The 20,955-nt window shown below is 47.3% G+C and overlaps 2 protein-coding genes across 6 annotated transcripts in view; both read right to left on the reverse strand.

Annotated features, from left to right (window-relative positions):
• BICD2 (BICD cargo adaptor 2) overlaps window positions 1-7,208 on the reverse strand; it is a 65,305-nt gene extending 58,097 nt beyond the window's left edge. For all 5 annotated transcript variants that reach the window (XM_053953454.1, XM_053953455.1, XM_053953458.1 and 2 more), the window contains exon 1: window positions 6,243-7,208. In XM_053953454.1, the coding sequence (XP_053809429.1) occupies window positions 6,243-6,482 (240 nt within the window). In that variant the 5' untranslated portion in view covers window positions 6,483-7,208. The remainder of the gene's footprint in view (window positions 1-6,242) is intronic.
• A 1,135-nt stretch (window positions 7,209-8,343) lies between these two features.
• Window positions 8,344-18,455, reverse strand: LOC128793952 (antigen-presenting glycoprotein CD1d-like). Its single transcript, XM_053953459.1, has 6 exons — window positions 17,788-18,455; window positions 16,328-16,588; window positions 15,489-15,773; window positions 15,097-15,381; window positions 14,878-14,974; window positions 8,344-10,654 (listed from the first exon to the last, which is right to left on the reverse strand). The coding sequence occupies exons 1-6, from the start codon at window positions 17,858-17,860 to the stop codon at window positions 10,372-10,374; spliced, it is 1,284 nt and encodes a 427-aa protein (XP_053809434.1). The 5' UTR covers window positions 17,861-18,455; the 3' UTR covers window positions 8,344-10,371.
• Between the last annotated feature and the right edge of the window lie 2,500 nt (window positions 18,456-20,955).

The following is a 20,955-nucleotide window of genomic DNA, read 5'->3' on the forward strand; positions in this document are numbered from 1 at the left end:
TCTAGGTTTAAGACTTTCAGGTTCCAGGCAGGACGTCTGCCACATCAGGGGACTGCACAAACTTCCGCTTCAGAGGTGTGGGAACACACAGATATCCCCCACTGTGAAGCCCTCTGAGTTCATTACAGTCCTCAGCAATACTGCTTGGAAGGAATCTTCCCCTGCAGCTCCTGTACAGAGAAGCCACAAGCATGCAGCATTTGGTCTAGTGTTTCTTATGCAAAGATGGTCTGCCTCCGTTCTCTGAACACCCAGGCAACCTCCCATCCCACCTTCAAGTCCCAGCTCCCAGGTACCCTCATCTGAGACCGCACATTGAAGGATGCCAGATGCAAGGCTCTAATGAACAATTTATTTGAGTAAACACAAGAAATGCTACAAGAGAGACTACATCCCAGGACAGACCTCAACCAAAGCCACCAGCTTGACAACAACGTTGCTACTGCAGCATCCCTAGTACTGCTAATTCCCAGCAGCCAGGCCAGACAGACCCTGCTTGCTGTGCAGCTGCTGCCTGTGCTGCTAAGGCAGCAGCTTCACCGCCAAGCTCAGCAGAAAGACTAGCTGAAGATGCTCTTCTCATTCCTTGTTTGCTGCTTCTTTAACACACTCTAGGTGAGGCGGTACCTGCACAGCCATGTACAACATGCCTGTGACCCAAACTGGGGTTCTGACCTAATTTAAGAACAAAACGAAAAGAAAGAAAAATAACAAAGAAAATCTGGCTCAGTTCTACAGCATAGTTTTACTATATCCCCTCCACTGGACAGCAAACACTCAGTGCTGCCACACTTCCAGGGAAAAAATAGGTAGCAAGTTGCACTACTGCTGCCAAACATTGGAACCTTGGGTAAAACTTAATGAAGAAACTTAGAAACAAATTATCTAATGTTTGCTGGAGGTCAGGGACACACCTCATTTTGGGCCAAGGCACAGACAAACACTGCAAACGAAAAGTAAAAAATTACTTTTCCCCAAGACCCAGCTCTCAGCTGAGACTACATACAGCAGTTTAGGGAAAACTACTTCTGCAGAAACATGGGGGGTTTTAAAATAATTCCACCTGAAGGTCCTTACTATTCATCCAAATACTTATGGTTCTAATACATAAGATATAATTAATTTTATCAGAAAAAGACCAAGAAGAACATCCAGCAATTTCATAAAATAATCTGAAATCATCACTTCATTAATATTATTTATTATTTTTAAGAAAGGCAATTAAAGGATCACTGACAAAGAAAGTTAATTTAGTAACATGAAACATTACAGGTTACTATTTGCAGTACACCAGGAAAAACTGGAATGTTTAATTTTTCGCATTTTGTTTTTTTCCTAAATAAGGATATGTGGGAAAAGTAGCTTTTCCAAAACATGGTACTAAGTGTCTATATCACTGCAAATATCAGATTAATATCAGGGGTGCCTCTATTCTTCATATAAAGCAATTACGATTTATCAAAATATAAGAGGTTTAATTCACACAGGAATATTTTGCTTACCCCACCCACAGCCTTCAGTCTGATTTGACAGTAGAGACAGCAATTATGTTCTAACATTTCAAGTGTGGCAGGTATTGAAGTCCAAGTAACACCATGAAGTCCTCAAGACAGATTCAGGAAAGCATAACCATTTTCTATTAGTATGTGCAAAATTGCTATCAGTTTCCTAAATTCAATTTGCAGTTGTACTTTTCCTACTCCAGATTTACTTCTGTATAACCAGAATTAAATTTCACCTAAGCTGTTCTATTTAAATAAACATTTATTTTATGCATTAAATCCTTTGATTTTAACAGTGCTGCAAAGTTAGAGGCAATCTCAAACAACATTAACGTCCTTTCCTTTCAGCAGGAATCAATACATCACCTGAATATTTATTAGGAAGAGGCTGCAGACGTGTACCTGAGGCCTTAGAGGTACTGCAACTGAACATCATTATTTACCATTATTAAATACAAAGACTTGGTCAATCCAGCATTGATTCATGTGCACAGAGGGTCTAATCCCAGTCTGTCATGGGTTTGTTAGGTACCTATAGCCTAGCTGTTTCTTCCCTCTTTGCCTTTATGTCCTTACACACAAAATGAGCACAGCAGTACAAACTGCCAAAATGCTCTGACAAATCCAGTGGGGAAACTCACTGCTACTTCAGCAAGCAGTTTACAGTGTCTGTCTACAAGGTACACAGCACTACATGAGGTAGACAGGAAAGGCAATGATTTCTCCTTCACTTCTGAAGAACCACAGTTAAACCCTGCATTAATAAAATGTAACATAATGAAATGTTAAACCAGCCTGGATGAAATATAACGTACCCAATTAACTAGTACATATGTAAGTCAATTAAGCAAAACTTCTGTCAGCGATCACAGATCTTCTATACCCCACCTCAATATAAACTCAAACAGCACAAATATTACAGCCTGGGACACATAATCTCATCTGCATCATATGCCCCACTTAGGCTTCATGGGAAATGAAGCAGCAAGGTGTTACCTGAGTGTTTCTTTCAAAGTCAGCTTGCAAGATTACCCAGGAATCATCTACAGAGAAGTCATAAAATTACATTTAAGTCAATACATGATTCTTAAAGGCAAAAAACAGAAACAAGGGCCACTGTTACCATACTAAGAAATTAAGAGCCCCGTGGGAATCACTGCCAGTACTCTTGTAAGCTTGCTCCCCCCTTAAAAACCATCTACATTACACTAACTGTGACATACTGGCATGTGCTTTTAGACTTTAAGGATATACATAGTCCACTTATGAATTTTTGCAATGTTACAGGAATAATTAATCATAGCACCCATGTTTTCCAAGGGTTTAAACACAATTCTACAACCACCAATACAACATAATCTCTTAATCAGAAAGAAGCTTTGGACAGCAGCCAGTTTCATAACCGAGCTAGTAGTTGGTTATAAATCTGACATCTTGAAGCAACCCTGAAGTACTGAGCAAAGCAGATAACCTCTTTTTCAAACAAACCTTCCATGCCACATTCCCCCACAAATCATCAGGAAAGCAATAACTGAATCCTCAGGCAATCACTTTTGTGAGCTGGAGTGCACAAAGGTGCGATTGTATGTAAGAAAAATGTCCCAGCTCAGGCATGTAGTCAGCCCCGTCATTTATACAATTAGCAATATCACAAAGGCTTTACCAGCTGAAACAAAGCCTACAGAAAAAAACTTAGTTACTTCATCTCCTAGATGGAGTAAAAAATGAATAAAGTTATATGTTCACAACATACTGGTTTTCTTGTAGTGAAATACTACATTATCTTATTTCTCTGAATGAGGGAAAACATTTATCATAATCCTTACTATAGTTTGAAATTAATTCCCTTTTACAAAAGCAAAGATGGTACTGCAAATAACAGTAAGTCTACCTGGGAAGACAGTTTGTATTTCAGTTTTGTTCTGTCAAATAAAATGACAGAAGAAAGGCAGCAGCAGAAAGTACCTTAAAAAATATATCAGATCAAGTCAGTATACATACAAGTGAAAGAACAAACTCAGAGAAAACCTGACCCCTTAAAAAGGGGTTGGTGAGAAGGCTCAGCAGCGCAAGGACAGAGCAGCTCCCTATTTTCACCAGAACAACTTGGATTGCAAATACTGAGAGCACACTGGCACCTTTACCAAATGGGAGCCAAATGGCTCTGACAATGCCATTCACACTCACCAAAGGGATACAACAGTGGAGATTAAGGCTCTGAAATTTCTGAATTTCACTGGGTGGCAGGGAGAAGAATCTCGCCAGAAAGATCTGATGACTATAGCAGAAAAGCCTGTACTTTCAACAAACTGCCTTACAAAGTTCCCACGCTCTGAACACATTTACCTACGGTATGAATAGGGCCATGATACAGGAGTTATTCATAATATTAAACTAATTAAAGCATATCCAAATCTACAATACCCAGCAGGACAGAAAACCACTGCTTGTTTGCCCCGCACCCTGCCTAACGTGGCCTTGTGCCACTTAGCTCTCTCAACATAGATGAACAAAATAAGCTCTATAGAGACTAAAAGGGCTATATCTTAAAAACCTGCATGAAGTTACAGTTCAGAAGCAAGAGATGGAAAGCAATACTGTTCTAGTTTCACATCAATCTCTCACATTCCCCAAGAACAACTTAAGTAACCCAAGGTGGAGTCCCTTTAGGTTGGAATGTGACATGTATGACAAGTCGTATATGCAGCACTCCTCTAGCTGAGTGGAGGAAAAACAAGAAGTTGCATAAAACATCAAAGATGATAAACTCCTTCTCCGAGCATATGCTTCATACATCTGCTAAAGGTTTACAAGATCTACAGCAAACCAGATTCCTGCACAGCATCACAAGAAAGCTAGAGGAGCAATGCTCTTTCCCTGAGCAGGCTACCAGAGTCCTCCAGTTGTTCCCAGAATTGTCTACTTCCCAGGTTTTGACTTAATTAGAGCAGGACATTAGCACACAAAGCAAATCCTTCAAAATGTTAAAAGCAAAAAAAGAGTGAATCATTGCTGATTCTGCCTTTTCTTTTTAATCTCTTTTACAAGCTTCACAATTGTTACAGCCCTAAAAGAATGAAAAGACAGTATCATGAAGCTTTTTTCCATCTGCAAGTCAAAACATGTAATGCCCAAACACACATAGCACAGCCCAGTGACTAAAGCCACTACCTGTGATGGAAGCATCCTGGCTCCCACTGGTGTGTCAGGCACTGCCTTGCTGAATGAGGTTGGGCTAGTCCCGTAACCTCTCCACACTGTCTTGCATTCCACCTACCAACTGGGTTTACTGACTTTTCTCTCCCTTGAGCTCAACTCTACAACTGCCTCTGCCCTTGACTTCCAAGTTTCTGCTCCTGTATGCTGCTGTAACTGTGCTGGTCTCAAGTGGCTTTAGGAACAGCAGCATATCCGTTCAGCTTGCATATTTAGTTAAAAAGTTTATAGCCATGTAATTCAAAGTAATTAACCTCTTTGTTTATGCTTGTTTAATGCAATAAAAGCAAAATAAAGCTTTATTTACAAGGCCAAAAGATATATAGTAAGCAGGAAGGGAGGTTTACCAATTCAGCTGATTTTGTACCAGTCTGTAACAAGGATTTACTTTTCCTTTGAAATACTGTATTCTGATTTTACTTAAAATCCATCTCCAACTGAATAAACTAAAGCTAAGTCCCACTGGATACAATTTGTAGAGGTCAAATCCACCTATATTCACCTTTTAGGCTGTATCAGATGTTTTACAATCAAGGCAAGGCCTAAATCAGCTGAAAAGCAGCACAAGGTCTGCCAGTATGCCAAATCACTGAACCAAACAAAGCTATATGCAGACAAGTTCCCATGGGCCATGCTCTACGGTGGGCTGACAGAATCAGCTCATAAGGAGTGCAAACCACCAGTCTGCATTCTCTGACTATTCCCTGGACAGCACTTTTCCTGCATTCTACACCTAGAGGAGATCTTGCACGAGAAAAACTTAACGTGCAAATTGCCTAATACAGCATTTCTACTGTCAAAGTTTACTCTCCTCTACAGATTAGTTCTGGAATTTCCCTTAAAATAGAAAGTAATAAAAAAATATGCCAACGGCAGGACCTGCACCAAAACAAAGCCATATGATCTGAAGTCTGCTGTATTATTTTTGTGGTGGTCCCCACTGAGGAAGTGATTAACACCAACGTAAGATTTCTCCTTCCACACAAAAGCAGGCATATTACTGCATCGCCACCGCACCTTGGCCCCGGCCCTCGCCCCCCGCCGCCTGCTTGTGTTTCGCCCGGGGGCGCGGCGGCGGCAGCCCCAATCCCGGGGAGGGGCAACCCCGACCGGGCTTCTCGCCCCTAGAGCAGTCCTGGGGCGGCCCACCTACCGGATCCCGAGGCGAAACGGAACGGGACAGAACGAGAAAGAAAAGGGTCTACCCGCTTCCCATATCCCTCTTCACAGGAGCGAAGCTCGGAGCAGAAGGGCCTTTTTTTTCCATCCCTTCCCTCTTCTGGGCTGGCCTGCAGCCAGGCACCTCGGAGCTGTCATTTTGGGGAACGGGCAACCGCTCTGCCGGAGCCAGGCCGAAGCCTGGGAACCCGCCGGTCGCCCCACAGCAGCCCCAGGGCCCCTCAAGCTGCCGCCCCCCGACTCCAAACAAGCCCCGTTCCCACTGCTTCGCGCTACCTTCGCCCTTCCACCCGCCACGGCCGCGCTCGGATCCAGGCCGCCCACCTGCCGCCGCCCCCGCCTCACCTCCTTCAGCTGCTCCATCTCGGTGCGGATGGTCTCGTACTCCAACTCCAGCTCCTCATACTGCTGCTTCAACTGCTGCTTCTCCTCCAGCACTGCCAGCCCGTACTCCGCCGCCTGGATCTTCTCCCGGGTGGTCTCGCCCAGCTCCTGGAAGAGACGCTTGATCTCGCTCCGCAGCCACTCGGGCTCCGACTCCATCACCAGCCGGGCGTACTCCTCCTCTTCCATGGCCAGCGACATGTCGGCGGAGGGGCCGCCGGCCGCCGAGGCGGTTGGGCGAAGGGGTGAACGCGCAGCCCTCCTAACCTAAGTTTACCACTCCTAGCAGCGGCACGGCTCGCAGGCGGCCACGGCAGGGCCCGCTCGGGCCGCCATCGACAGGCCAGGAGCGCGCTGCTCCCGCCGCGGATCCTCCCTGGATCCCGCTCGCCGCAAACGCCGAGCGCAGTGAAATCATTCAAAAGGCACGGCCGGGCCGGCGCCCCGCGGGACGCTGGGAGCGGGAGTCCTCGGTGATCGGCGCGCCGCGCGCTGCGCGGCTCGCCGGACTACAGCTCCCGGCAAGCATCGCGACAAGCGAGGGTGGTGGCGGACGTGGAGGAGCGCGACCTCTGCCGGGCGACGCGAGGTAGCGCGACGGCGAGAGCGTAGGGCCGGCGGTGCCCGGGGGCGGCCTGGCCCGACAGCGAACGCACCCCAGGAGCCCCCAAGTGACCCCGGATACAAATTCGGGCACAGGCCCCATGCACACAGCCTTTGTACACACCCTGGCGGCCCGGACCACGCTCAGGAGGGCTTTTGAGGCGGGTTTGAGAAAGCATCGGAGTCGGCTGGGTATGAAAGATGAGGCCCGTGCACCAGAGTGTGAATGGGGGGGAGACGTTCCGGTGCGGCGGGCGGTGCCACAGCAGCACGGAGAGGACAGAAGGTCACAGGAGAAGGCTGGCACCAGCCCCACACCATACCGAGAGCTTCCAGCATCTCACTGTTCCCAGTTTTCTGCATCTAGAGGTGGAATACCTGCTACAAGGCGTTCTCTGCTCACCGACAGGGACCAAACCACGTCCTCCGAGTCGTCCTGAGGATAACCAAGGCCATGGGACAAGGTGTTCCCCTATGGCTGAGCTACCTGATGAAAGGAAGGCTAGGTTGCATCAAGAGCCAGTTCCGTGACCAGCCATGGGACAGTGACACTTGGGCAGCTGTACTGTGCTGCCTGAAAAGGATTTGGCAGCTTGTGAGGAAAATTCCATCAGTCTTTGCCCCAGGTTACACCCATTGGGCACATTTGGTGGCAAAAGCACAGGGATTGGGACACTCATTGGTGCACCACGGGAAGAACTAATTTCTAAAGCATAGTGATGACTGAACAGAGACAAACCTCTACTAGTTAGACCACTGCAATTCCTAAGCAGCCCCATAAAGGTGGGGTGTGTGTGTCCCTGTGGGATGGGGAGATGCTTCACTCCCATGGTCAGGAGCCCTACAGCTTCATCATCCTTTCATACAGCAAGTGCAGCTTGGACTTTCTTCCAGTGTCAAAAACAATCGGTAATGAACTGGTGAGCAAACAGCAAGCATAATAAAAACAATTACATGTTTGAGCACTCCACAAGGTCTCAAACACGAAGCAACATATTTACTCACAGCTGCAGGGTTTTTTCAAGCTACTTTGAACTTCTGCCTGTGCACTTATCCCTTTAATAAGCTGTGTCATGGCTGAATGATGCCTGTTAGTCATGAAGCTGCCTTAGTCAATTTTTCTTCAGGGTCCTGACACTGCCTGGAGTTTCCTTGTGCATCAAGTGCAGGTATGCGTTTGCCCTCTGAGCACTGATATGACAGTCACCCAGACCTTAGAAGCAGCAAATCAGTGTCCTCAGCCTAGAGTGTGCATGTGAAATTCCTTTAGTTTTTTACTTTCAGAATTCTCAGTAGAAGGCATTTTCACTCTTGTGTGCCTCTGTACCATCATGACTGTCACAGAATATTTTTAGGGATTTAAACATTCTGATTCTTTGATAAAGATAAGGGAGGGAAATAACAGCATGATCTCTCCTCCACACTATTTTTCAGTATTAGGATTTCTTCATGGCCTTTTGTGTTTTTCTTCTGTCTGCCCAAGCAGGTAGCATTGCTAGTCACACCCATTCACAACTGATTCATCATTAAGATATTTTTAATAATAAATACTGGCTTATTTTATTTTACCTCATACTTTCTGAGCCTTCATTCCAGGTTTTCTCTGCAGCTCTGGGCTCAAGCACATTAGCTACCCTTCAGTGCTCCTCCCTCTCCTAAACAGAAACCTGCGTGTAATGACTTGCTCTCAGGACACAGAGCTTCAGTTCACATCCTGAATATTTCTGGGATTACAAGTGAATTGTGAGATCTGACTAGTTTAAGCAATTAATAGAGACGACCTGATCAACTCATCATAGCACAAGGGACTTCACTGGGTAATTTGTTTTCTAGGTTATATCTAGAACTATTGCTTTTTCCTAGGTTTCAAACTTTATTATTTTATAAACTGCCCAAGATGCAAAGGCAGAAATTATAAATACTGAGATAGCTAATTTGAAAGCATTCCTGCCCACTTTCAGAAAACTGGAGTCACTTGTCAAAGTTAAGGCTCCCATCATCCTTCAAGGTAATGATGCAGGATAATAAAAGCTTGTATAACGAGTGGAGGAGTACAACCTGGCTAGTGCCCATCACCTGCTCCTGAGCACAGCCAGGGACCATTGCCCATTTCCCCAGGTCACTGTCCCCGAACTCCATCAATGCAAAGGCTTAGATGCACCCCACTGATTCAAGATGTCATGTCCAAGTGTACTTTGGTGATATAGACTTACACAACACCTGGAGATTGTTGCTCTTCTTTTTCATGTTGAGATTTTAAAGCTACCCACTGAGAACAAAGTGGTAGAATTATACAAGAACCATCTTGAATGCTAAAATAAATTTGGGCAGTGTTTCTTGTGGAAATTAACCTGCAGAAAAAATTTTCCCTAGTGGAAAAGTCATAGCAAAGGCAAAGCCCTGCAATGCTAACTTTATTTAACCTCAGTCCAAATCCCAAAGCAGGTAGGCACTATAATCCAATGCTGGAAAACATTCAGGTATCTGAATGTGTAAACCAGTCTAACCTGTGCTTAAAATTGGGGTCACTGCAAACAGGAAACTCCTTCTAGATGTCTTTCTTTTCATACATTACTTTCGATAAGTTCAAGTGTACCACAGTTAGGGTGGTACAGCACATCATAATTTCAATCTCTTTTTATCCAGTGCATTTGTGTACAGCTTAGCTATAGCAAACACCAGAACAATAAAGTCTTTAAGGTGGCCCTGAAACAGCTGTAAGAAACCCTAACAAGCTGTTCCAAATTTCTCCTCTTATTTTCTTCAGGAAAAAACCCAACTTTAGACATAAGACTTTGGGACTGCTTAGATGTTTGGTAAAGGTATGGTAATGACCCTAGGTGAAAATGAACTTAAAATGCTCTAGACTGTTCAGTATATGTAGCCTATGTCAGATGAAAAAACCCCGTTATTTTTCAAAGTATTAAAACTCATTCTGGAGGGAAAAAAAGGAACTGCATGATCACCTTGGAAATACCCAAAGGGCATTTTAGGAGAAGAAAAGTTTTTTCCTTCTTTTTTACGCAACAAGTAAATTCCAGAGAAATAGTCTGTCAGCACCACTATACTTAATGAAGATTGGTATAATGACTTGAATGCTCTTTCCCTGTTTATCACAGCTATGAGGATTAACATGTAACATACTGTTGTTCAGTACAGTATGTATTTCTCTTTGGTTGAAGTCTTTATGCACCGATTGTCAAAATAAATTTTTTAAGAACCCCAAAATACAAAAAAAAAAACCCCAAAAATAAAAATCCACCCTGCCTAAAAACAAGTAGCTTGAAGGAAACAAGATCCTAATACCGAAATGGAGCTGATATCTCCATCCTCAGGGACTCTGATTGTTGACTCAAGGTGACCTGTCATCTACAACAAAATTTCCAAGCAAAGAGCTGAATCAGCTGATGAATTAGCATAAATGCTCAGATCGCTCTGGCTGGCAGGAGAGGGAGAAATGAGAGAGGAAAAAGAGAGAGAGATATCTTCAGATTTCAGCTTTACTCTGGTATTCAAGTCCATCTGTGTTGCCCTCAAAATTACAGTTGCTAGAGCTACTACTGCTGTCAATTTTGCTCGCTGCCAGTTGAAATGCTGTTCTTCCCTTCACAAACAGCGATTGCTCTTGCCAACAGCATGAGAAATGAAAAGCGACTTCCAGGTGGCAAACTGTCACCTCCCGTGGCAAGAGTCCTTGGGTCCCAGACTTCCATGGCAGAACTGCTGTCTTCCCTTCATCTCTGCCATCCCACATGAAGCTGCCTTTAGGTCTGGGGAAAAATACCTTTAAAACATCAGCCACAACACACTTCCACAAGCACAGATTCACAGGAACTGCAGTCCCAGTACGGACCGTTGTGAGTGGGTAGCAAAAGTGAAGCTGAAATAAGCTATAGTCATGGAAACATTCCAAGAGAGCTATATGGACCATGGACATGGGTCTGAACTGCTGGAAGGTGATGTGGTGTATGGGGCTGAGTGATTCTAGCTGCCAGGTAAAATAAGCATGCTGCTAGTTCAGACACATGGGCTGAGCAGAAAAAAAAAAACCCAAAACAATACAAAACAACACAAAACAAAACCACCAGAGAAAAAGGGCTAAACTGAGGTAATAATAGTAATGGTAAAATAGTAATGGTAAAAAGGATTAATAGGATCCACAGGGATTCTTAGCCCTTCTTTCTCTGGTATGTGTGATGATTGTCTATTAAATTGCTGTGGCCTTGAACATAGAGTTTAAGAGCTTCTTATTTTACTTTCAGGAAAGCACAAGAGCAGTTAGGGGTCAAGGTGGCTGTAATAATTTGCTGGATGCTTTTAGCATGTTTACCCCAATTTCTATACTGGTGGGAGAAATAGGAAGAGTGTCTATTTAGTCACTATTAGAGAGAAATTATCTCTTGTCCAATTTTGAGATGATTATTAAAATTCAAAGCATGTTTACAGAAGCAAAAATCTGGAAAAAGTAATTTTGCAGCATGACTGAAACAGTTCCTGCATCCTTTCCTAGTCACTCAGTTCTGGGATCATGGTGCAGACAGCTCATGGGAACAATAAGCATCAGCCCTGCAGCTCTTAGAGAGATTTCAAGAGGACAAGAAATAACAAAATAGAGAAGGCAATAAAGAGATGTGTAATTAGCCAAGGATGGGTGTGCTTCCAAAATTCAGGCCAGAATTTACTAAATTCAGATTATTTGTAGGAAACTTGTGACAGAGAGATGGCTCTCCTTATCTAAATATGTTTACTCCAAACAGGAAGTACCTTAGGAAGAATAATTTAGGTTTCTCTGTTATAAATTGTGGATGCAAAGGCACTTTTCACTGTGCTGAACTGCTGTGGAAAGCATGGAAGGAAAGGTGGTAATTCATTTTTGCAGACCAGTAAGAAGGTAGGCATTGCTGCAGAATGTGATGGAGAAATTGCTGAAGACAGAAAAGTTTAACAAGCATGTCTGGAGAAACTTGCATCAGGTGAAAAGCTTAACATCTTGCTGGCAGAGATCCACGTGGTATCTCTCCCATACGAGGAGGGGTCACCTACATCCTTCCAGGTGCTCTGAAAAACCATTTCAGGTTATTTGACCAGAGCATGCAAAATGAGGGAGGAGATTAACCCCTCTCCATTTGCTTTAGCTCCTTCTCTCTGAAATGGGGCTCCAAATATCCCATCTCTCCACAGGCCTGAAAAAAGATGCTGTGAAACCTGTGTTGTGTGCCATAACCAGAAGGATTTGGTAATTTTTAACAGTTATCATGGATGCAGGAAGTAAGACTTGAGTTGCCCACTAAGAGTGAAAAGAAGGTAATTTATTAACCACTTTGTCATGATTGCTCTTTGCTGCTTGGCTTGGATGAGCTGAAGGAAGTCTTGAAAGAACATTTATTCCAAGAAAGGTTACCAAAGCTGACAGTCTTTGTCTGCATTGTAACTTCCACTGGAACACTGAGAGAGGGATCTAGAATGTATATGCAGTCCTGGGATCAGGAGGTTTTTAATGGCTAATGCATTTTCTGCAGATGTACGAAGTGTCATCTGACATATGTATACTCCACATGGATCTTATTTCCCAGTAATTAGATAGGCTGCTGTGCTTCTTGGAAAGTATGTGCCTTGATTGGAAAGTATTGGGGTCTTCAATGCCTTTAAGGGGGAATAGAAAACTTGTATCTATAGCAGAGATATCACTGTTGTGGGGTTAATTAGGCATTAACAACTTACACGGGAAAGCATTTTCTGGGGATTAGTGATCATCTGGGAGAAACCAATGGCCTAAGAAACCCTGATTATTAGTGTATAGGCCTTGTTCTTACTCAAGGTCATCAGTAGGGCTGTAGGGTACAGCTGGATCAGAGTTTAAATATCTGTTCAAAGGCACCTTCTGGTCCTTGAGAAGTTTATCCCTGGTTTACAGCCAGCTGCGAATAAACTGGTACTGATAAGAAGGTTTTGAAAGCATTCAGAGATCATGTTTGAATGAGGGATAAAAGGTTCACAGATCAGGTAAGCTTTAATCTCTTCAGTTTATAATATTCATCAATTAATTTATTTTACAATAAAGGCTTTACCCTGGAGCTCATTAGAAACAGTTTTGATGGTGTCAGTCCCTAAAGATGATAGTACCTTGGTGTCTCAGATGTCTGCCTGGCATACCCACTAGCAAGAAATGTTTCTCAGAAGAAGTGGGAATTGCAGGATAAGCCACCCAAACAGGGAGATTTTATTGCTTTGGTATGAAATTTGGAAGTTTAAATTTTCAGGAATTTTATATACACACTTTGTATTCATACACATAGGTATGTGCATACAGAAAGAGAGAAAGAGAGAAATGATGTGATGACAATGAGGTCCACAGAGCTCTAATCATTCTGGACCAAGTGGTTGGATTATTTCACCATGTCATGTCTCTCTGGCTCCCCAAGACAGGCGATGGAGCATGGCTTTGGGTTTTTAGGCAGGCCTGACAATTGCAAACATCTTCCTGGTTTTTTGCCTTTATCTTGAAATCTGGAGCTGAGGCGAGAAACGCCTTGGGTTCATCCCCGGCTCTTCAGTGTTGGGGATGACTGAGAGCTGGATCTGGGGACATGTGGAATCGGCGGGAAGCCACAGCGAGGCCCGGCTTTGGATAGGGCCAAGGGCAGGGACTGGGGGTCCGGGTCAGCCCCATCAGCCCACTGTGCTTGCCCCACGCCCGCCCGGTGACCGGTGAGGTAGGAGGAGCACGAATGGCAATGATGAACGGGCCGTGGCATAGCCAATGGAAGCATGAGGCAGGTGGAGCAGCGGCGCCGGGGATCTACCGGGCACCAGGTGACGACAGCTGCAGTACAGGTCACCATAGGCAGCTCGCTCTGGCACTGTCTGGCAGGGACCCTGCTGGCTCCAGGCAACTGAGCAGAGATGGTACCCAAGCAGCCTGTGGTGAAGACCATGGGGAAGCAGCTGTCCTATAGCAGCCCTTGAAGGTCCACACCTGCAGAAATCCATCTGCAGTGTTTGGAGGAGTCCAATGCCGGAGAAGGTGGGTGTGCCTGAGAGAGACTGTGACCCTATGGAGACACTGTCCTGGAGCAGGTTCTTGGAAGAACTTGTGACCCTGAGGGGAATCCACACTGGAGCAGCCCATTCCTGAAGGAGTGACCCCATAGAAAGGACCCATGCTGGAGCAGTTTGTGAAGAACTGCAGCCCATGGAAAAGACTTATGCTGGAGACATTTCTGGAAGACTGTCTCCTGTAAGGGGACTCCACACTGGAGCAGAGTGAGGAGGAAGAAGCAATAGACAATACAAAATGAACTGATGACAATCCTCATTCCACATCCTGCTGTGGGGTGTGTTGCTCAGAGTCTCCCAGAGCCTCAGCATGGCTCTTTCATGGCTGTCAGGCATACTGGAAGGGTGACAATCCCCCATCCTTCCAGCTTTTACAGAGACAGAAGGCAAGCATGGGGGCAGGAGTCAGATGTGGAGGAGATCCTGATCTAAAACCATTCTGGACTGAGGGTGAGATCAGCCCTGGAGGTGGAGCAGTTCAATGTGCTCAAAATGTGTCAGGGATGTCAGCGGGGTTACTTGGTTCCTCCCTTCCCTTCTCTCCCCAGTGAAAGAGCTCACACCTCTCAATCTCTCCCTGATTTGTGGCCTGCTCCATCCCACATCTCACTCAGCAACCCCACCATGGTTTGGCCTTGGGCTGTAACTGCCCTGTCAGGAACAGACACTGGTCATGGAGAGATGTGGGAGGCTGTCAGAGGAAGGGCTTCTCCTAACATGCCAGGTGGAGACCAACCAGAGCCCAGGAAAAGGAAGAGTCGCTGGCTGCAATATGGAGTCTCTGTAGTGTGCTGAAGGGTTTCCTGAGAAAATCTCCTGAGGGGGAAGAAGGGTGAGAGACACAGGAGCCATATGTAGCAGAGGAAGTTTGTAGCTGTTTAATGTGGTGGTTTTCCAGAACAAAACCTTACAGCAGGTGATGGAAGGGAGAGCTCACCTGCACTTCCTCCACCAAAAGCCCCCAGCAAAGGCTGTGGCCACAAGAAGCAGTACTGCAATGATGATGCTGATGGTTGGAGCTGTGCTGCGGTTTTCTGGGACAGGGAGAGAAGAGGGCGACTGTGTGAGGGTGGCAGCGCCAGTCAGGAGCTGCCCCTCACAGGGCCAGTGGCTGCTATCTGCAGCCTGCACCCCATCCCCCATGGGTGGCACCTACCCCATGGGATGAGAAGGCTGCGGGTGCCCAGGCTGTGGTGGCGCACACGGCAGACATAGCTGTGCCCATCATGGGGGACCACGGCCAGGACGCTGCGAAGCTGGTAGGTGAGGTCAGCGTTGGGCAGGATGGTGCTGGTGCTGAGCGCTGGGCCTGGAGGCACCTCCTGGCCATCCCGCAGCCAAGCCACGCTGATGGGACGGGGATAGAAGCCAGTGACGTGGCAAACAAGCAGCAGCTGGTCTAGGCTGGGGGTGCGGGCGAAGACCGTGGCCACAGGCAGCTCTGGGGAATGAGAGCAAAGGGATGGGATAAGCACTCGTGGGGCACGGCTGGGCCCCAGTGGGGGGGGGGGCTTTGGGGTTGCTGTGGCAGAGTCAGTGTGGTCTCACCTTGTCTCTCTAGAATTTCCTTCCCATACCTCTTCAGGGTGAGGAAGTTGCTCTGGCATATCCAGATAGAGAGAAGGTACCCCAGGAGTATTCTGAGAGACTTCTGCCTGTTGAGGCTCTTGCTGACTAGTTCTGCCACCTGGGATGGCTGCCGGGCCTCCCAGCCCTGTTTATCTACCTGAAAAGCTATGAGGTCTCTGCTGTCCCAGCCAACATTCAGGAAGCCCTGGCTTGTTGTATTGGGGTACAGCACACAGCCTGCACGGAACTGAACCACCAATGGGTCTGTCAATGGCAAAGCAAATGGAGAGGCCCCATGAGTGTGTGAAACGTGGGTGGCATGAGGTGGGATGTGTCTGAGAGTACATACAGGGATGCAGTGGAAAGCAGGGTGCAATGGGCAGTAGGGGGTAAGGCCATGCTTTAGGAGACCCCAGACACCCTGCAAGCCCTTAGGCCCCTTGGAAGAATGGAGTGGATACTGGTGTGGGGTGCTTGCTTAAAAAGAATTCTGTCCCCTAAGGTATTTGCCCCCTAGTTTTCTCTTTCATGATCTTTGCTGTGTCAGTCCTTCAGCTCCAGTAAATTTGATGGCAGCTCCCTGACATACAGAGGGGTTCCTTGTGCCAGATGGCAGAAGCCCCAAGGGGTATTTTTGGTCTGCTGCCCTACCCACTCCTGCTAGTCATATGCCTCAGTAGCTGCAGTGTTTCAGGAGCTGCTGCACCATGTGAGACTGCCCCCCCCCCCCCCCAATTGCCATCCTGGTGGGGAGGAGGCCACAGCCAAAACCTGGGGAGAAGGACTAGGGCTCTGGCTGGGCTCGTTTCTGTACTCACAGTGCTGTTTTGTCTGCTGAACTGTGTCATGCACAAATCGGATCATATTGCGCAGAGCAATTTTGTACTGGGACATAATCTTTTCCCCATTGTCTTCAGCTGCAGCCTGGCTGACCCAGGGCCAGTGGAAGTGGATGCTCCAGTTGGCCGGATCCAGTGCTAAGATGGCTATGTCCCCTACAAGTGCCACACATGACACCTCAGCAGAGCTGATGTTGGCAAAGACGCTAGTCAGGAGGTACTGGATAACCTGTGGCTGTGCTAGGAGAGAGGATGGAGAAAGGAAAGGGTACAGGAAGGAGATGAGTGGAGGTGCTAAAGAGGAAACACAAAGTGGAGGTGCTGGAGGGGGAACAGGGGATTCAGACTAGATAATAGGAAAGAAATTTTTTAAGTGAGGGGTAGTGAGACACTGGTACATGTTACCCAGATATATGGTGGATGTCCCATCCCTGGATACATTCAAGGCCAGGTTGTTGGGGCTCTGAGCAGGGAAGGTGTCCCTGCCCATGGCAGAAGGGTTGGACTAAATGGCCTTTAAAGGTTCTTTTCACCCCAAATCACTCTGCGCCTCTATGATTCTATGCTCTTCATCCTGCTCAGGGTTGCTTTCCTGTCTGAACTTCCTCTGACTTCACTGCTCTTTTTCCTTCTCTATTTTACTTTCAGCAAAGTGGTTGTTTCCTGCAGAGGATTTTAGGCATTTTGTCCCCTCCCTTCCATGCCCCCCTCCTGGCCACAGATGCTGTCTGACTGTGCAGAGCAGATGAAGGGGCACCTTGCTGCTCGTTTGGGGTGATGTTTCCCCTCAGGAGAAGCACCTGTGCCAGGACCTGTATCTGCCAAAGATCTGGACACAGTACAGAGGATATGGAGGATGGTTCATAGGAAAGGGTATTTTGTCCAGGTTTGGGGCTACCTGATAGGGCCAAGACATCAGCCCAGCCCAGAGATCAGTCCTGACTTTCTGTGTCTGATGCTGCCTGCCCCGGAAGCATAAGGTCTCACAGGGTTGTGGTAAAACTCTCTGTGTGACAGCAGTGCCCAAAAAACCCTCTAGCAGGTGCAGCTCCCTAACGAACGAGAGGCTGCTGGAAGAGGCCCTCAGCACCATGTGGAGCTGAGATCTGCCTGGCACCCATGGGCTCCCTGCAGGGGAAGGACATCTTGCAGAGTAACTCAACACCCAAGGCCTGGCTGGGGACCACTGTTGTCTCTTCTGCTTGTGTGCCCAAGGCTCTGTGTTGGAGCTGGTGAGGCAGGAACAGAGAGGGTGGGCAGGGACAAAGCATGTTTGAGTGGTGCACAATGGGAGATGGCCCTCTGATGCTGGGAATCATCCACGCCCCCATATGGCACAGTAGCCTGGCCATGCCTCCCCTGGGCAGAACTTGTGGGGTCCTCTGACAGGGCGAGGGAGGGGGTAAGAGCGGTTGAGGTGAGCCAGGGCTCCCACTTACCCTCTGAGTCTGCCCACATCCCAGGGAGCAGGATCGGGAGAAAGAGGAAGAGGAGGAGATGAGGGGGCTGCATGGTGCATGCAGCAACGCTGCAGAAGCAGCAGCAGTGACTGTGGGAGGAGGAAGAACTTGTGGGAACCTAAGCTTTCAACCCAGCCCAGCAGTCACTGGGGTGGCTTTCCACCAATTGGAGAATCAATGTATCAAGGGAGGGGCTCAGAGGTCTCAAGCTGAAGGCTGAAGGCTGGAAGGTGTGTGATGGACAAAAGCTGAAATAAGGTCTTGAGCACGAAGTAGCCTGACAGGCTGGGGCTGCGAAAAGCCCAGCCAGAAGGAGAAGGCAGGGAAAGAGACACCCAGGAAACAGCAGTAGGAAAAAATATATTCAAGCATCTAAGCTGGGTTTTCCTGACTCCCCCTCCCCACCAATATTACATTGTCCTATCCCTGTACTTGTGGGATGCATCAGTGTTGTAGTGCATGGCTATGCAAACGGAGCAAAAAGCTTTGTGAATTTGGAGTTTGGAGTTTCTGTTTCCTAAACCTAAAGTTGGAGTTTCTATTCTGTATTTTAACGTGTATTTACCCATCCCCCTGAAGCTATTCCCATTGGATTTAACCTATAATGTATTCATACTGGGCATTGTTCTATTGGTTTCACCTTATCTCTTATTTTCCCCTAAAAAACCTGTAACTCAACCCCAGACCGTCGTCACTTGTATGTGCTGCGTTTGAGCAAATACAACCTACTTCGGACTGCACAACAAGTGCAATCTCTTGAGTCTCTTTATCCCGGTCATGATCGCGCTCTCTAAACAGCTCTGTCTGTATCAAACGAACCCCAAAGCTGCTTGTCGCTTCTATCCGGCTGCTCCCGGAAGCGCCTGGTCAGCGCCCCGGGAAAAGGGAACCGGGCGGAAGCAAAGAAGTCGGAGAGAGAAAGCGACACATCAGCACCAATGCAGGTAACAATGGCTTTTGGATTTCAGACCTGACTGGAGAAAGATGGTTGCTGTCTTCTCAACCCCTACATAGGGAGAAGGGATACCCAGCCTCCCACTCCTGGCACCTCCAGCCCAGGCTGCTCCTGCATCACTTGCCTAATTCTGGGGAGGAGGCAACAAGCTGTTCCACCTAGACCAAAGCTGTAGGACACTGCTGGGGAGCCCCAGCTCTGCTATAAACACCTGGGGATAGGCCTAGCAACTCCCCTTTCCTTCCCACCAGCTTTGATGAGGAATCTGTTCCCCCTCCCCAAGAGCCCCTTGTGCATGGGAACAGAAATGGTGGGAGCCATCCCCCTGCTCTGTCCCCACTGGCACTAGTGTCCAGTGCTGGAGGGATCATGGGGTGACCAGAGTCAGCCTCTCCCCACAGAGTTCCCAGTCGACTGCTCCTCCCCAGCTCCTCCCTTCAACATGCAGTTTCTATTCCCCTTTTATGGGTAGTGCCTACACTGGGGGCGAAGGCAGAACCAAAACCACAAGCAAGGGCAAGTTTGAGGGGTGCACCTCGATAGCGTCCAAACACTGAATACTTTTGTTTCCATGGAGTTGTCCCAGAGAGAAGTAGGGATGCTATGACAGGCTGGTAGGCCCAGAAATTACACCAACTTCCCCAATAGCATGATGCAGGGGATGTCCAGCTATGCCACCACAAGGTCCACATACCTTCCACTATTCTTAGACCCAGAGGAGACTGTTTGGTTGTCAGGATGGCAAAGCGCAGCCATGGGGCAGCTAGGGAGGGAAGAGACAAGGGGGCTTTTGTCTCTGCAGTCCTGTGAGGTGATCACTTGTCCCCATGGTCTCCCCTGAGACGACTGCTGGTCACTTATGCTGAGCAGCTGAGATGCCATTTGCAGCCCTCTGTCCTGTACAGCCTTCCCTCCTGTGAGTTGTCCGAGTTGCTCATAGGACAGGAGCAGGCATCTGGCTTGTGTGGGTGGTCACAATGTGTTCAGCCCCCTTGAAAGTTCCTCCAGATGTCTCCCACTGCCTGAGTGGGTCTGCTTTAAAGTTCTGCCTTAACCCATCCACTTCTCTGTTGAATGTACTTCTCATGTTTGGAGGGGTTTTTTCACTTCCTTTTTTGCTCACAACTTCTTCTTCCTTCATTTTGTCACTTCTCTGGTCTGAAAATGACCCAAGGAGACACTGTTGGTCCACACAGACCATTGGTCCTCAGAGTCCTCTCAAGTGACCATGGTCCTCAGAGTCACCCCCAGGTTACCACTGGTCCCCACACTTTCCTCAGGTGACATTGGTCCTTACAGTCCTCTCAAGTGGTTATTGGTCCTCACTTCCCCCCTGCCCTAGAACACTATAGGATTTTGAAGCCACTTTGAGGCCACTGGTCCTCAAAGACCCCAGAGGTGACATTGGTCCTTGCAATCTCCCCTGAGGTGAAGTCTGTAACGCCCCCCAAGCTGTGCCTGAGTGAGTTAGTGGAGTGGACAGGGAAGCAGTGCCTCTGGGTGCCATACTGGGTGGGTGGGTGAGCAGCAGTGACTGCTGCACTGGGCTGTGATGAGGTGCCTTAAGAACCCTCTAAAAATGCCTGAGTGGGGTGTGTTATTGTCAGGTCTCTTAAGGGATGTGAGCAAACACTTGCAGACACCCCCCGGTATAAGGTGTTTGTGGGTATGGTACTATAGGGTATCTTGTGAGGTCATTCACATGAACAACTTTCCTCAATAGGTTTCCTCACTGGCTGCACCTATCTCCAGGTCTGCCCAGTACTGTGAGTGCTGCACGATGTTCCACTCTGCTTGGGAGAGGAATTGCCCCATTTGCCCTGTGGGTGCCAAGGCTGCAGGGCAGCATGCCTGTCGCCCTGGTTATCAAGAGTTTTCTAAAGCCTTCTGAGTTTACATTCTTGTAGAGAACTTTCTCACACAACTTTTTGTAAACAACCTATTGTTTTGCATTCTTTCATAGAGGCGGAGAAATTTGATGTACAGGTAGTTTGTCCAGTGTCATTGGAGAGGTGGCACGTTCACCCTCCAATCCACTGGCATCTTTTGAGAACTATAAAAGATTGGAGTCAGAAAAAATAAATTAGTCTCTTCATCGTGACCAAGGCTGTGGTGCGTCATTTTTGCTTGTGTCATCTGGTGACACATGCCTACACCTAAGTGTTTCATCTGCCTGTCCCAAGTCAGCGGGG

The sequence above is a fragment of the Vidua chalybeata genome, chromosome 12, assembly GCF_026979565.1.
Source record: "Vidua chalybeata isolate OUT-0048 chromosome 12, bVidCha1 merged haplotype, whole genome shotgun sequence".
Classification (NCBI taxonomy): Eukaryota; Metazoa; Chordata; class Aves; order Passeriformes; family Viduidae; genus Vidua; species Vidua chalybeata.